The sequence below is a fragment of the Halyomorpha halys genome, unplaced genomic scaffold (genome assembly GCF_000696795.3).
Source record: "Halyomorpha halys isolate HHAL.00 unplaced genomic scaffold, Hhal_1.1 Scaffold505.1, whole genome shotgun sequence".
Taxonomy (NCBI): Eukaryota; Metazoa; Arthropoda; class Insecta; order Hemiptera; family Pentatomidae; genus Halyomorpha; species Halyomorpha halys.
In genome coordinates this window covers 325,413-342,800 of record NW_027114634.1, presented here as the reverse complement: position 1 = coordinate 342,800, position 17,388 = coordinate 325,413, and the positions used below count along the sequence as shown (strand labels likewise).

The 17,388-nt window shown below is 30.6% G+C and overlaps 2 protein-coding genes across 2 annotated transcripts in view; one reads left to right on the top strand and one right to left on the bottom strand.

The window, feature by feature from the left end:
- Positions 1-5,650, top strand: part of Iyd (Iodotyrosine deiodinase) — an 18,400-nt gene extending 12,750 nt beyond the window's left edge. Inside the window, exons 5-6 of the mRNA XM_014425324.3 lie at positions 45-235; positions 2,849-5,650. Of these exons, the coding sequence (XP_014280810.1) occupies positions 45-235; positions 2,849-3,031 (374 nt within the window). The 3' untranslated portion in view covers positions 3,032-5,650. The remainder of the gene's footprint in view (positions 1-44; positions 236-2,848) is intronic.
- Positions 5,651-7,094: 1,444 nt separating this feature from the next.
- Positions 7,095-14,770, bottom strand: LOC106683703 (uncharacterized). The gene is made up of 3 exons (XM_014425340.2): positions 14,682-14,770; positions 9,021-9,402; positions 7,095-8,809 (listed from the first exon to the last, which is right to left on the bottom strand). The coding sequence occupies exons 2-3, from the start codon at positions 9,394-9,396 to the stop codon at positions 8,469-8,471; spliced, it is 717 nt and encodes a 238-aa protein (XP_014280826.1). The 5' UTR covers positions 9,397-9,402; positions 14,682-14,770; the 3' UTR covers positions 7,095-8,468.
- Between the last annotated feature and the right edge of the window lie 2,618 nt (positions 14,771-17,388).

Below are 17,388 nucleotides of genomic sequence, written 5' to 3'. Positions count from 1 at the left end.
ATTATTAATATTTATTAATATATCTAAAAATTATTACTTTGCAGGACCACAATGGGTTGCAGATCTAAAACCAATAAAGACTGATTGGGTAAAAGAATATTTGACAACTGCTCCTTATTTGATTTTGGTTTTCAAACAAGTTTACGGAATTTCGGAAAATGGTGAAAGAAGGACACACTACTACAACGAAATGAGCGTCGCCATAGCCGCCGGAATATTACTTACTGCAATACATGTGAGATAAGTTATCTTAAATATCATATTTAAAAAAAACATAGGCATTACTTAACAGGTATGTATATTTTTGGGTAAGCCTATACGAAATGTTAATGGACCTATCAAAAATATACACTGTATGTAAATGTACTAATAACTGGATTAAAGTGCAAAAATAAATTAATAGAAACTTTAAAATGTTTATAAATTGAGAAAGTTGTATTTTAAATTTAAAAATACTTATGGCCTGCTTGAATTAAAAATAAATTTATGATCACAAAAAATTGGAATTCAGTATGGTATGAGAGTTTGTTGATTGGAGAACATTAATTAAAATTTTAAATATTAATGAAGTAGTAAATAAGCTTTTTTATCATTTAAGATTAAAACAAGTTAGTTGTTCTGAGACGAAAAAAAATCTAATCAGTATATTTTCTTCACGCTTCAACATCAAATCAAAACGCTTGTTCAATTTCTAAATTACCTTATTTTAATCGATGTCGAAGCAATTTTTTTTTAGCTGACGGAACCAATTAATCACATTATCTGTAATTCACCATTTTCCTTAAACTTCTAAAAATGATGGTTGCTGAATGGATTAAACAAGTAGAAACCCTAGATAGGCCACATGTATTATAAATACGAAATGAATATAAGGGACCCTAAGGCCAGCATTACACTATCAAAGTTCTTTGACGAAGACCTTTTATAAAACAAGCTGGACGAGAAAAATTACGGTGTAATAGCTCAACTCTGATAAAGGATTTTATAAAGGATAAAGGACAACTTTATTTTAAAAAGGATTTACTGAAACAGTTATTTGTTGACCATGGCCGACAGTATGCTGCTTCGCTACAGTAGTGGCAGATCAGATTTAATTTTATATTTGACGTATTTCGCGGTCTATACCGTATATGTTAAAGTGAGATGTAAAAATTCATACATATTGCTCTGTGGCAAACTGTGAGTATATCGATTGTTGACACACAAGCCGTTTGCAACAGTTTGGAACAGTAGTCGTTGAAAAGTTACCACCAAGGCTTTGTTGTATGTACTTGTGTTGTTTGTTCTCACTACAGTAAGAACATTTTATATTATCTAACCGTAACTAATAAAACAGTAAAAACATTTTATTTTTGTTCACCACCTCAGCGTTCAACAGTATACCGGATTTACATTGTGACAGCCTTCTACCCACAGCAGATAAAATAACCCTAGTCTACTTACTATCATTGGAATATGTTCAATTAATAATAAAATAAAATTGTGGTTATTGTCTAATGTCGCAAAGTAGCGAGCAGATGATCTGTGGCGAATAAACTATTAATTTTGAGAAGATAAGCGGTATGATTTGTTATATGATGTTAAAAATGTTAAATCCTTAAAAAAAGGTACTAAATTAATTAGATCAATTAATAAAATGGTATTGTGGAATTACGTCATCAAATATAAAAAACATTAAATCGGCGCATAACACCATCGTTGTGTGGCCAGTGCCTTTGGTGCAAAATAAAAATTAGGTGCAGTAGTTTTGGAGAGAAGCTATTTGACTTTTTGATTCTAAGCACCAGCTGAGTACCACTAGATAAGCGATGAGATACCTTCAGAGAGTGACAGTACCAGATGAGAGGACAAGAATGGATGTTGGAATTGCCATAAAGGATACCATTGAAAAGAGACCACTCAGGTGGTTAGGACATTTCTGTCGGATGGGTGAAGACAGGGACCCAAGAAAACATTTTGAGACCAGACCAACAGGAAAACGCCCAAGAGGGAAACCCATAATACAATGGAAAAATAAATGAAGCTGAACTTGTATTAGAAATTGCTAAGATATTACAACTAATACTTCTCTTCCTTCATAAATACAACATAATACATGATGTACATGTCGTTTTGTTTATATGAGTGTATAATTTTCATTCCGGAACATTTCTTTTTTTATTGAAAGTTTTCTTTACTCCGAATAATACAAGTTATTATTGTTAAAAAAAGGTGAGCTGATACATAACCACAGAGCACAATTAAATAAATTTGGATGCAGTAAAAAAAATGGAATACCTAAGTGATGAAAATTTTTGTTGACAGACCACATTTCCTCATTACATAATACCATTGTATAATCCAATATTAAACGACACTCTTCATGTGGTAGTTGAAAAAATCTGTAGTTTTTATAGAAAGAAAAAAATGTGAATTGGTAATAATAGTTTACACTTTATAAAGACAGAGAAATATTAATTGTGACCAAGGAATGAACTATGAATGTTTGTAACGGTAGTGCACCCGTAAGCGAAATCATTCATTGTTTGTAATCATTTTAACAAAAAGTATAACTTGATCCTAATTATAACTGCATAAAACTAATTTTGAAGTTATTTAAAGAAATTATTTATTTCTATAAACAGAATCCGCGTTGAAATGATTTTTTTTTTTAAATTAATTAATAATGATCATTAGCTGAGATATTGTGTTTGGTTGTTTTGCATTTTATCCTCATTCCAAGTTTTTACAATAATGTTGCTATTAAAACCAACAGTTAAAATATTTTATATCACGTCAAAAATGAATGAATCTTATTATATATAAAAGTTAATAGTAATTTAGATTAATGATTTTTATATTTTTTTAGAATGCCGGTCTTGTTTCACTAACCAGTACTCCTCTCAACTGTGGTCCTGGCCTTCGTGTTCTTCTCGGTCGCCCTAAAAACGAGAAACTGACCCTTCTTCTTCCCGTTGGCTACCCTGCAGAAGATGCTACGGTTCCAGATCTCCCAAGAAAATCACTTTCTGAAATAATGGTTGAAATATAAGTGGGTCACGGAAGTTATTCAAGCATATGGGGTAATTCTGTTGAAGATGTTTGTGGTGTATTTAGGTAATAGGTGAGTGTTCGTGTCAATAAATATATATCTATATCAGAAAATTGATCCAAGATTCCGAGTTCATTAGTTCATATGTTTCTATTGCACATTTTTTATCTTTACCGGTTATCTTACATATTTTAAAGCATGATAAGGTTTACGAAAATTTTTACTTGTGCATTTAGTCGGAGGGCATTCAATAAAAATATGGAAACAGGGTTTGAATAATGATCAATTGCTACTCATTAGACGTAACCCAATAACTGTCATTAAATCTATCTCAATGATTTTATATAAATATGAGAATGTGAATATCTTTATTGGTAATCTAGTATCACGATTGGTTCAAATTAGGGAAGTTCTATACTTATATCAATAAAATAGCAACAACATATCTTCTTTGACAAAATGACACAAGAAGGATCTCATTCCACTAAACTGGAAGTGGAAAAATCATCCTCATATAGCTTGTAATATTGTGATTTACTTTCGGTGTTATTACGTAAGAGGAGTGTACTCATGTTGAGTAGTTATATTGTTTGTAAAGAGGGCAAAATAATAATATTACTAGAACATTCCAAAGCAAAAACTTGAGTATCTTAAAGAACAATAATTAACAAGCTATTAAATGATTTACCAATTGAGACATCATGGGATGTTACCAATTGAACACCACAAAATTAAATTAAACTAAACTGAAGAAAGCACTTCTACAGCAAAATGCATTAACCAAATAGAGACCTCAATAAATAAATAAACCGCGAGTTCCTTCAAAGGCAAACAACAACAGTGCGATTTCGAAAAATAGCACCAATGAAAATTTGGAGACTTTCTCTTCTTTTATCATGGTATATCTATGCAGAAAGTTCTACAGTTCTCGAGACTCCTCCCTCTCCCCCCATACTAGTTATGGTGAAAAAAGACAGTCACATAGCTTTTGTCATGTCAATATATTTTTTTACATGGTGATATGAAAGTTACAATGTTTCTAGATTATTACATGACTCCCAAACTCTGTAATATGCCCTTTACAAAAGTAAATGCTCATCTGCATCAATTTGAACTTGTGAATTTAAGTCATGATGAAACCCGAATTGACGAACCTTTGGCGGGTACTTCTTGAGTAAAAACTTATTAAGAATTTCGAGACTTCTATCAGCAATTACCTAATATTGTGTTTTATGTTATTTTTCTAAATACCATAACATATTCGTATGTTTCGGACTTCAGTTGATTATAAGCGAACATGTGGTAAACAATCAAAAAGCATTAGGTCTCATCTAGGAGCCCCTTTAGAAGGACTCTCATAGATTTAGAAAGAGCATTGAAGATCTCACGTGTTCGACAGATGCACGTCTAACTTATTCATTTAATCGAACGAAATAGTTTTTGAATAAAGACAGGTTTATGTTTAATTTCTAACCTTTTTTTTTTACAAATCTTTTTAATTACCTAGTACTTTCAGCGCTACATATCATTATTGTTATACGTTATTAAGAGTAATGCTGTTTAAGGCGACATGTCAACAACAAGGCTGACAAACAAATTAATGATAAATTTAATTAGAGTAACATCTTCTACTGGAAGAGTTTTTTTGAAAATAATTAGAAATGTTGAATGAACAACACTCTACCTTGTTTAAATTATATTTTATTACAATACAATGAAAACAACGTTTCGGAGTTGTCAGCCCATCTTCAGGTTGCTGTTGTTGTAGTCTATATCCAATACATATGTTACTCCTTATTAGTCTGATCTAGCTAATATCAATATATTATTGTCAGTAAAGATTTATTTAATAATTAAACTATTACATTTTCTAAATAAGGAGAAATAATTTCCTTCCTGAAAGGTTATCTTTTCTAAGATAAGATAACCTAACTAAAAGGAAAAGATAACCTTTCAGGAAGGAAATTATTTCTCCTTATTTAGAAAATATAATAGTTTAATTATTAAATAAATCTTTACTAAGTGACAATAATATATTGATATTAGCCAGATCAGACTAATAAGGAGTAACATATGTATTGGATATAGAATATGTATAGGATAGGTGACAACCCCGAAACGTTGTTTTCATTGTATTGTAATAAAATATAATTTAAACAAGGAAGAGTGTTATCATTCAACATTTCTAATTAGATAAATTTAATGTTCATTATTTAGTGTTATAGAGTAATGAAAAAAAGAAGATGCACTTTTCAAACCCGATACCTGTGTTAGGACAATTTAGCATTATATTTTTTTAGTTGTTTGATAAATTTCACCGTATTTCTGGGATTGGAGAATTACATCAATTCACATTCGACTTATATCAAACCTGAATCAATGGTAGACAAATTAAGGTCCACGATTTAACCAAATTTGAAAAATAGAAGAGTTCATTTTAGCCTTTTGTAATGTATCCTAATCTGCTATTGGGACAAACAAGGGCTAAAGTTAATATTTTATTATCATGATTATTTGTGTTCCATCAAATTGCAAATGTTAGTAGTTATTAATAATTGATTTGTTAAATGTTTGATTATTGTGATGAATGTTAATAAAGATATTTTATTCAGAAACCTAGTACAAATTATTTTCGATTTACTTTATAACCTTGGAGTCCTTCGATTTATCCCTGTTTTATGTAACATTTATTGATTTTATATCACAGGATAATATAATTGTACTGGTTTATGGTTTCATTTATAGAAGCATAAATTTCTTTGAATTGTACGAATAAAATGAACTTAATTACGAATAATTTTGTATTTTTTTAGTATACAATTGAATAGAAAAAACAGAAAATAAATTATGTTTATAGTATATCCACATTAAATTATATATTGGAAGATTGCTGATTGACCGTGTGTATCAATGAATGGAGTTTGGTCCGGGTGCGGTCAAATTAAACTCAAATAGTAAATTGGTACTTCCGTCAAAGACGTAGTGTATCTTGAGTGATTCCACTCTGAATTTGACTTCCGTCAAAACAGCTCTGACGAAGTCCTGCAACATAGGGCGAAACGTTGGCTAAAATAAAAATAGTACACCAATTTACTATTTGAGTTTAATTTGACCGCACCCGGACCAAATTCCATTTATTTAAATTATATAAGTATGTATTTTTTTTTTTTTTAATATAAGTTTTTATATATCTAGTTCAAGGTAACTGAATAAGTATATTAAGATTGGCTAATCACAAAGAATCTTAACTGTTTTAGGATGTGGAAGTAACTTTTTAATTGATTCGTTTATTTTTAAATAGCAACCAAATCATGTTATTTGCACTTACTTTGGGTGGTTTTTGGGAGTAAACGATTTTATTGTTTTGGCATGAATGCGATTGATTTCAATAAGTGATTCTGGGCAGAATCTGATTAAGTTGGAGAGGTGTTTACTTGTATGTCCTCAGAATTAGAATAAATAAATAAATAAATCAGCATTTCTTTTTTTTCTGTTCCTAGATACTACAGAGTATTGATTATATGAACCTTGATGGTTCAGGATTTCTATTTCAGAAATTCAGGATATTTCTTGAGAAATATAACTGTATCAAGTTGTTGAAGAAATGTAAAGCATCATTTACGTCCAAAAGATAATTTGAGATCTAATTTTTATATGATAAAAATGTCAAAATATGTGCAATAACTGCAGAGTAGAAGATTTTTGACATTACAACATTTAAAAAGGCATATAGTAATCACTAGGGATAGGATTTTTATGTTTTCACATATTTTTACCTGACCGTGATATCTTCGATTCCTTACTAACTAACAATGTTTCAAGACATTTCTGGCCAAAAGAAGCCATTTTTATTTCACATATTTTTAAATATTTGGCCTTTTTTTACATATTTTGTTGTAAATCACTTATTTTCTGAAATATTTGTTATTTTTTAGATATTTTGTCCTGAATCTTGTATTTCCTTAAATTATTTGTTCAATTGTAAATACATTTTTCGCAGCAACTACGTAAATTTCAAGAGAACGCAAGAAACTTAAAGGCGAAATTTATCATTTATCATAAATAGTGCGTAAAAAATCTATATTTTCATCTTTGAACACAAATTAAAATCAGTGGTAATAAATTTTCACACAGAATTACATCGAGAATTTCTCAGAATCAATTAAAAAGAGCAAGGGTCTTATTCCTTTGGCATTTTCCTAGAATTTGTTTGTTTACTCCTCAATCCATTTCTCTGTTTCCTCCCTTCCCATGGTCCTTTCTCATTTTAGTCTTGTTTGACTCCCCTAGTTTAATTACAATTACTAATTAATATCTTGTTATTGAACAGCTATGTTTTCTCTAAGTACATTTTTTTGTACATTAAACATAATTTCTTTAAAATATTATTATTTATTTTAAGTTATAAAATTACTAATTAATTAGTAATTTATATTGTTGAATAATACATAATTTATAAATACATATTTTTTTAAATATTTGACAATTTATTAGCAAATATTTATGTACATATTTCAGATTTTTTAGCACATGAAAATCCTATCCCCAGTAATCACTGTCAAAGTAATGTCATATTGCCACTCCCTACGTAAAATTACGCCACTGTAAAATTATGTGAAATTGAATTTACTGTTAAAATGCATTAAATAGATGTATATAAATTGACATAATTGTAATTCCAAAATGCTCCCTGTGGCGAATTTTGAAGTGCAATTATATCTTTTTAAATGATATAGAAAATGCATTTTTTAGCCCGCCAACTCCATAAAATCTACAAATTATATCAATTTTACAGTTGCGTCATTTTACTTACGGAGCAGCGATATGAAATAAATATGGATTGTAATTTACTTGATTCATCTAGTGTTATAATATCTTAATTTGCTCAGATTAAATCGGCAAAACTAGCTTGCAAAAGCAGTATTCCATTTTTTACGTTACAAAATCTAGGACCTCCTCGGTTCTGTTCGCATGCATTAAGGATCTTTGTCTCCAATGACACTTACAGAGCTTGAAGAAGTGACGAAAATAACTTCATTTCCGAAAGGAATTATTATGGATTAGTTGATTTAGGTATTTTGTCGGGTTACTTGACTAGCTCGCTCAATAATATTTTTTGTATTATTTAATTCGATTATGTTACAGACAGTAATTTTGGATATTAGGAGCTTAATTTTTCTTATAAAAATATATAATAATTTAATTAAATTAACAATAGACAGTTACAATCAATAAAACTTAAGAAGATATAAAGACAGACATACATTTCTATTGAATAATCACTAAATCATTAATAATGTGTAAAAAGAACATATTATTAATAATTGTATTCAATTATAAAAAATGTGAAAATTGTACAACATGATAAATGTCAAAGAAATAGATGAGAGGTCGCTATAAAATATACATCATGCTTTTGTATTAAAACTATTATAAATTAAAAATGTGGGAAATATTTGCAAAAATCATCAGATTTTTCATTCAAAACTCTTTCTAATCTCTCGTGCATTTTTTTATTCGCAATTACACGGAAATTGCCTTCGAAATTTGAAATCAACCAGTTAGAAAGTTCGTTATACATAAATTGGAAAGCTCCTAGCCCATTTATATCAACCTTAATACCATCCAATACGTCAAATTTAATATATTCCAGATAGAAACTGCACTTCGGCGAATAGCGGAAGGTCATTTTCATCATAAGGGAATTGTTTTGGCAACCAAAGGTCATATTTCCTGATTGGTGAATTTTCACGATGCCCAGTGTATAGTTATTGTAACCTGCAAAAAATAAATATATATTTAAAATAACGTACGTTACGTAACAGTATATATATACATATTTATTGTAACCGTTTCACATTCAAAAATATAAAAAAAACAATGAAATCCTTCATTCGTTAAAAATCTGGACTATCTTAATACATTCTAATATGAGAATTAAATATAATTCTAATTCAAATTAATTTGTTATTAACACGATAGTACTAACCTGCTTCCATTTCAGAAAGACCCATTGCAACTTGCAGTGATAAAGTGCTATTAACTGCAATAAATTCAACGTCCCCTGTTCTGTGCAGGGATCCGACATTTCTAAAATATCCGTCGTTTGCAGTAAAAAGTCCAGTATACAAATCATGCCCAAACGTTTTGTTCAAGGTAGGCAATGCTATCGTAAGCTGTCCATGCTTCGTGAAAAAGAACCTAGCTACTTTCAACATCATATCAATAGCGAAATTCAACTTGATAACCATTCCATTATCCGGAAAAAGACCATTGACAGTATTGACTGCTTTTTCTTCGCTGATTATAAGACTTGATGCCCCGACTATCCATAGCAAAGCAAAGCATACCCAGGCTATCTTCATCCTTACCTGAAAAAATACATATTCAATTAGATAACGTACCTACCAATCAGCGGTTGGTGATAAATAGTTGAATTCCATTATTTTTAAGGTTAATTCGTATTAGATTTATGGTTTATTATATTGATTGTTTGAGAGTGGTTTATTTTATTATTAACACAAACACAATTGACCCAACTTTTACTCTCAACATTTAGTTCACATCTACAACGTTTCGGCCCTCGAGCCATTCTCAAGGAGACAACCTTAAACATTGATGTCATATATCCTTTAAAATGTTTCTTTTAGGCTAATTGCCCATGACATATAAAATTTTTATAATTTAAAGTTAAAACTTTTTCACACAAATATTGTCTACATTTAATCTTACTAACAACATTGATATTATTAGTAAATATTGTTATATATAAGAATGAATGTTGTTAGTGAGATTAAATATAGACAATATGTGTGCGAAAAAGTTTTAACTCTGAATTATAAAAATTTTATATGTCATGGGCAATTAGCCTGCAAGAAACATTTTAAAGGATATATGACATCAAAGTTTAAGGTTGTCTTCTTGAGAATGGCCTGAGGGCCGAAACGTTGGAGATGTGAAATAAATGTTGAGAGTATAAGTTGGATCAATTGTGTCAATAAGTTAATTTGTATGTTTTTTTTTCAAAAATAAAACGAAATTTTTAATTGTTTTTTAATTATACGTTACACATATTATTTATCAATAATTTTTTTGTTTATTAGCATGTACATCAGTAACACCTAAACAAATTCCTCTTCATCCCTAAGTAGTTGTGATAGATTGTATTGTATGAATTCTAACACCATGGTGGGGGTCAAGTTTTCATCCGGGGGACTGACATAGAAATAAAAGTCGAACGCCCAGGCTGGACTCGAACCGGTGCCGTCACAGTTTCCAGATTGCAAAGACCTAAGCCTTTGTGTAAGATGTGTAAAGGAAGCTTTCACCTAATTAAGTATAACCTGCCGGCTGAAGCTCCTATCACAAGTTATTCTTTAAGTTATTTAGCTATAATCTACTTCGCTGTATGCTTTTCCTATTAGAGCAGTATTATTATTACTATTATGGCAGTAGTAACAACCACAGAGAATGGTCATGGACCAGTCACATTGTTCCTTACTCCTCCAGTTCCAATTGATACCTTTGGTCTAGACTCTTTAACTTTGGTCAGTTATATTGTTTCATTAACTTAAATTATTCTTTCCTCCTCTCTGGAACATTTTAACTTTCTACTCATTCAACCAATGGTAGTTATATGCACATAGTTATGGTTATGGTTACATTACAAAGTTATTGCTTCATGCACACGTACATATGAGTCCCCAAGCTTTGTAAAGTAATAATACAATTAGTTCATGATAGCGAAAAGAAATGGAAAATATTTATATGAGATTCAGTGAATCAAGAGAGAATTAGAACGCCTTAATTCTAACATGAATGTAACAGCGCACTGCTGATGAAGTACTACTGATTTATTTGAAAAGTTGAAGAACTGCCCCCTACCTGGGTATCTTGAGCTCAGTTACATCGTGCTCATACTTTTCGCCAGCGAGCAATTATTGCTTTATAAATTTACGGCCTGTTTCCACGCTACTACCACCGTGTTGAATTTTGTTCTGATAATTGCTGTGATATTAATAATTAAAGTTAACGTATTTTGTGAAGTGATGTTATTAAATATGTGCACGATAGGAGTGACACTTTCAGAACTTTGACAACTTACGTTGCCTTCCTCAGAACTAAAAAGACGATAAAGTAAATACCAACTCTCCCTCTTAAAATAGTTCACCTAAGTATAAAAACTTAGTATTTACGGATGTGAATAAACGATTCAACTTCATTGTTTTCCTTGTTTAGTGCCTTTTATATCTGGATTTATTGATTTTTTCATATGTATTTAAATTTTTCGAATTTAAAGGAGATATTAATAATTTTCATTTTATGTAGCATAATTATGTGACGTTATATGTTATTCATCTTTAATTACCTGTTTTCTTAATAGTTAGATTGAATAATAATAATAATAATCTTTAAACAGATCAATTTATTCCTGTTGAATTTTTTTAATGAAACCTACCCTTCATATTTCAGATATAAGAAGAAAATTGAATTCTGAAGCATAAAAATATTTTCATCGAGCCTCCTGAAAGGTTAACGCCTTTTAGTTGTTTGAAAACTACATGATTGACATTAGCTTAACGCGGATAGTATAACTAGAAAATTAAAGGCGTTTCTCCTTGCGATGGGTGTTTTAGAAGAAAGAAATAAGAAAGAAAAAAAATCGCAGTTTTATTATATTTAAAAAAATATAATAAAACTATTGTGGTTTAGAAAATCATATTTATTTTTTTATCACATAGAAGCTAATAAGTATGGAGGAATGTAATAACTAACACTATTATTTTTATTATATTATATTTTTATGTAATCTAAAAATTATAATTACAAATTATACAGAGTTAAATTTATGTAAGAAAAAACACAATATTTACATTATATTTTTACACATACAAAAATAGAGCCTGTGTTATTAATATAAATGTTTTATTTTCTATTTACTCTATTAATTAATCTTAATACCGATTCTTTAATATTTTTCGTGGATCGGGAATCACGTTTGTTCGTCATTTATTAATGTTTTTTAATATTAAAGTAGAAACCTTTGGTTATAATTTGTTAATACGTTACCATGAAAATGTTTAAAAGTTTCAATTAAACTAATTAAATTCTGATATGATACTTATAATCTCCCTCAAATATTGGAATTTCATGGCTTTTGAAATAAGTTTTACCAATGCCGAATGTTACATTCCTTCCCTACCTTCGTAACTACTGATTTTATACAGAAATAATGTGAATAATAATTGTTATGTAGATTTTAAAGGACTCCTTTATTTTTTTTTTAGTATTTATGTTTTTTTATATAATAAAAGTCTTCAATAAAATGACATAACTAAAAAATGAACACACAATTTTCTATTCCTCCCTCCTTTGCAAACCAAATGTGGAAACCCTGGGACATATTCGTAGTTATTACAAGAAGGGTAATGAACCATTTAAGACGTTTCATTTTTTTCTCGGTGTGCTATAGTACATTAATTATTTTATTTATTTCCCTCTGAATCTCAATGGTTTAGAGTAGAAATCCTTTAAATTTAAATTCTACGTGACAATAAAGTATTGAATTATTCACATCGGTAGAAAACATGATCCGTAACATTATTGTTAGAAATATTTTTTTAACAAATGCTAGTGTTAAGGGTACACAAATACTCCATAAGAAGATTACAAATCGGTCCCATCAGGTTTAATGCTATCAGCCTCGGCGTAATTGAGTGGACTAAAATTATCACGAGTTGATTTGTCAACATTGCAAACACATATTTCTTTCTATACAAGGTGTATTTTGTGTTAATAACGAATTATTGGTAACAGCTATATTAACTAACATTCATGGGCGTACCCAGCAGGGGAGAGAGGGGGCAGGAAAGGGCACCTGCTCCCCCCAGAGGTGAAAAAAATTATTAATTTAATTAAATTAACCCCTCCCTAGTTTTTTTATTATGGGTACGCCCTAGTAAGCATCAAAAAGGGGATGAAGGGGTAAACTTGATCAACCTGCAAATAAATACTCCCAAATAATATAAAATACCATCAGGTTCTGAGTTACTCCTACCAGGTTACTGGAGGGCAACAAGTTCTTCAAAATCTGAAAAAAAATTATTTCCAATGCGATAACTACCCCTTCCTAAACAAAATTCCAGTAGTACCACCGATGAGACCATTAATTCCCTTATTGAATATTTGTTTGAGATACAATACTCAAATTGAAATGTGCATAAATTAATCTTGGCAGGTATAATTTTGAACGTTTTCGCAACCATCCCAAGTTCGACCAAAATATTTAGCAGTATTTGCAAAGAAACTTTTTTTTCACCCTCAACTTATTGTCTTTCCAAAGTTTTCTCCTTCCGTATGTGGATTCTTGAAATCTTTTCGCCAGTTCTTGGTCAGAGCTATATATCCAAACATTGTTTTAGCCTCTCGGAATAGTATCGGAAGCTTGGAGACAGCCGCAAAGGAATAGTTCAAACAACTAAGAGGGAAATGATCAATTCGTGAGTACTGTTATTCCCATTGGAATACAGGCGTAATATATCAATTACTTCATACACTGCTAGAAATAGAAAGATTGTTATAATTATAAGTACAAATCATGATTAAGATTGGTGGACGAATCAATTTAAAGTTCATAAATCATTTAATGAAAGCAAGTTTTACGTTACACCAAATATTCTAATAAGAAGATAAAAAGGAGAAAAGAGACTGGGTTCAGATATTCAACTGTGTGTTCTTTTCAGAGCCTCTCATAAGGATCAGATATATGTACAATCCTAGATAACCTTACAACGTAAGTTACATGTCAGAGACGGGGTTTCTGGTAACAGTCAACAAAACCAGTTCCAATGGTTTACTCCATACACCATCCTTCTCTTTTATACAAGAACACAAAAGATACGCTCCTTTTAGTTAAACAGTGTTCAACTTAAGAAAAAAATATCGCATATTTTATATTACGGATATTTTAGCCATTCATTAAGTAACATACGATAACTTGATAGAAAATATATAATTTAGCAATATCATTGCTCATACTTGTTTATTTCTGAAACGTGAATGGTCGTGGAACAGGTTAGGTTAAATACGAGTCAAAATTAACCCTTGAATTTGAAACTGGCCTTTTAGTGAATTTCTCATATATATAACCTCAATACAATCAAGCAAGACAGAACGATTTAAAGAATTGGGTGAAATATAATTTCTAAGATATCACCAATAACTTATTCTACCATTTTAGCCTAGCAATGACTAACTGATAAATTAAACAATATATGAAATTTAACGTGATATAGTCACTGTTTTATTTACTTCCATCATAATACAATAAAAATTAATAACAATAAATAAAACGAAATTTAAACAGGCACTTCTGCGATAACATACAAACACTCCATGAGAGAAATAGATGCCTCGGTCTAGTTTTCTTATCAACTTTAATTTGCTTAAATAATCATAAGCAGCAATTCATTAGTTTTACCTGAACTGCTTTAAATTAAAATATAAAAATTAAGAATATAACACAACTACTAAATAATGAATTTGCTCAAACTACAATATAAACGCTTCGGAAAATGTTTAATTGACCCTATATCTCCTACATTAACTAATGTGAGAAAATTTAAAATATAAAAAAGTTATACTTTAATACCTCGAGTTCCTTACGCTGATCAATCAGGTAAAACAAATTGAAACTAAATGGCTTTTTAAAAAGAGATCCTTATCTGATTCCATATCATTAATTAAAGTTAATCACCATTACCAAGCCACTCATACATTTTCCTTATTGATCATTCATTAATTTTAAATAAAATAAGAAACTGAACTTGAACTTTCTGCTCCTATTACTATGCCGAAAAATATGTTAATAACAAGGGCAGCCACTGATTAGGAGTACAGGAGGATATTTTTTTTTTTAATTTTATTTTTATACCAGATCGGCCTGGTGGTCCTACATGGTTGATATAACTTATATTATATTTATTTTTTAACAGTTGATTATGAGGGGGTATAGTCATACAAATGACACCCCTAACTATATAAAATGTTCTTATTAAAAGAAAAAAAATAATAATAAAATAAATAGATAAGAATAATGCTTCTTAACAAAGGAGGAAAGTAAAATTAATAACAAAAAATAATGATATTGGTACACTTTAATAAAACAAACAATTGTCTTCTAATAGTAAAAAGAAACTGTTGGAGCAACCTCAGTAACTTCCGTGCAACTGTGACTGCGCCTCCATGTTGGATAACCTTCTTTAACTGTAGCTCCTTTTTGATGTATTCCATGTGTGTCTATCTATTTTCCTATGACATGTTTTGTTTAGTTGTTTACTGCTTATTTACTCTTTCCCTCATCAGAAACAAGTTAATTTGAAAAAGGGAAGAGAGAAGAAAAGAGAGAAAAATAATAATAATAAGTAAATAGATGTAGTGTGACTATGAATTAATTTTAAATGTATTAAAAATTTATAAAAGAATGTCCTGCAGCAGTCTGGACTTCAGTCTTCGGGTCGAGGTTGGGTTGCCCAGGTTCTAGGTCACTGCTCGTTTAACTTTCAACAACTGAGAGTGGAACTTCATGAATCATTTTTTTGATATAATCCTCTATTGACTCCATTTGTAATTCGCGATGCAATTGGCTATTTCTTATAAACCTAGGAGCATTAACTGCGATTCTTAGGACTTTATTTTGAAAATATTGTAGTTTTTTTCCTTTTCGTGAAGGATGCCGCTCCCCAGACTTCACAGCCGTACATCAGCAGTGGCCTGAGGATTGTTTTAAATATAAGAACAGTTGTTTCTTGTTTTGGTTTGGAATTTCTGTTTAGGATAGGATATAGCATTGCTAACCTTGCATAAGTTTGAGCTAGTTTGATGTTGATATGGTGATTCCAGGTAAGGCGGCATCTAGGTGAATTCCCAGGTGTCTTACTGTTTCGCTGGCAGGATTCCATTTCACATTTTTACCTTTGAGGATTAGATCCGGTGGATCTGGTGGGCGTCAAAGATTAAAAACTTTTGAGTTGCATTTTTCAATGTTCAAGCCTATCATCCATTTTGTGAAATATTGTTCTAAATCATTAAGGTGACTTTGCAAAATGTTTCTACCTATTTTTATGTCATCATGTTGATAGAACACAGCTGTATCGTCAGTGAACATAGCTATGGAGGTGTGTGTGGACTGGACGATGTCGTGAAGGTAAAAGTTGAACAAAATGGGGAAAGGATTGAACCTTGTGGAGTACCGGCAATGATTTAGGAGGATATTATTCGGGAGAATAATCCAAAAAGTAGGACTATTAGTCTTTTTCGAAGGTTATTCAATGGAGAAACTTAAACAATGTTCGAGGATTTAAACTGCGCATAACTCAACAAAGAATGCCGGGTACGATTCTCTAATACAGTTCCCATAGTGGACACCTATGTATGCCAGGGATGCCGCAAGGGAATGTTACTTACTCAAAATATTACAAAAAAAATAAAAAATTAAAATAGCATAAGTATGATGCATTACAGCATTTACTTTTCCTTTTCTATATACTCTAATCCCTCTAGGGATAATTGTGCCCATATTTATATATCTATATTTTTTTAGCTTGAAAAGGTACCACAAACTTTTATTTAGCCCAACAAGGGTGCCGCGAATCTATTGTATTTCAAGAAAGGTGTGAAAGAACAGTTGGGAAACCGCTGCTCTAGTCAAATGGTAGTTCGAAGTGGCAAGCAGGACGGACCATAAGCTGTAGTGGTAGCTTCGGCCTTCGCAATGAGTATAAAAAAATTGCTGTTTATTCATTGAAATTTAAAACTAAATAATATAACAAGTAAATATGAACTAGCTTACAATGGACATGGCAGAAACAATCGTCTGGTAGCACTCCAATAATATTTCTATGTTAGATCTTGAGGCTAACTCCTTTTCAGACGCCTAGGAGGATTATAGGTGATTTAATATTATGTGTACCTTTAATTTGTAAATGAGTGCAAAATAGTACTAATACCTAACTTAACGTCTTTATCTTTATCTGTCTTTATAAGAATAGTTTTTCTACTTAGCTTACGAATGAGATGCACTTTCCTGTTTTGCATTGCATAAATACATGTTCACAAACGAACATCAATGAAAAAAAAACGAATTGGTAGCTCCTGTTCTTCGATTATAATCTGCGCGCAGAATGAGGAATCAACGATTCTATTACATAACTAGTTACAGGACGGCTGTAAATACATTCCTTATATACGGATAATACGGAGGCTAAATCAATCCGTTCCGTTATATACCGATTAATATACCTCGCTAAGCACATCATTTTGTGAAGATCAGAGGCACAGATATTGCGAATGGGGCCATT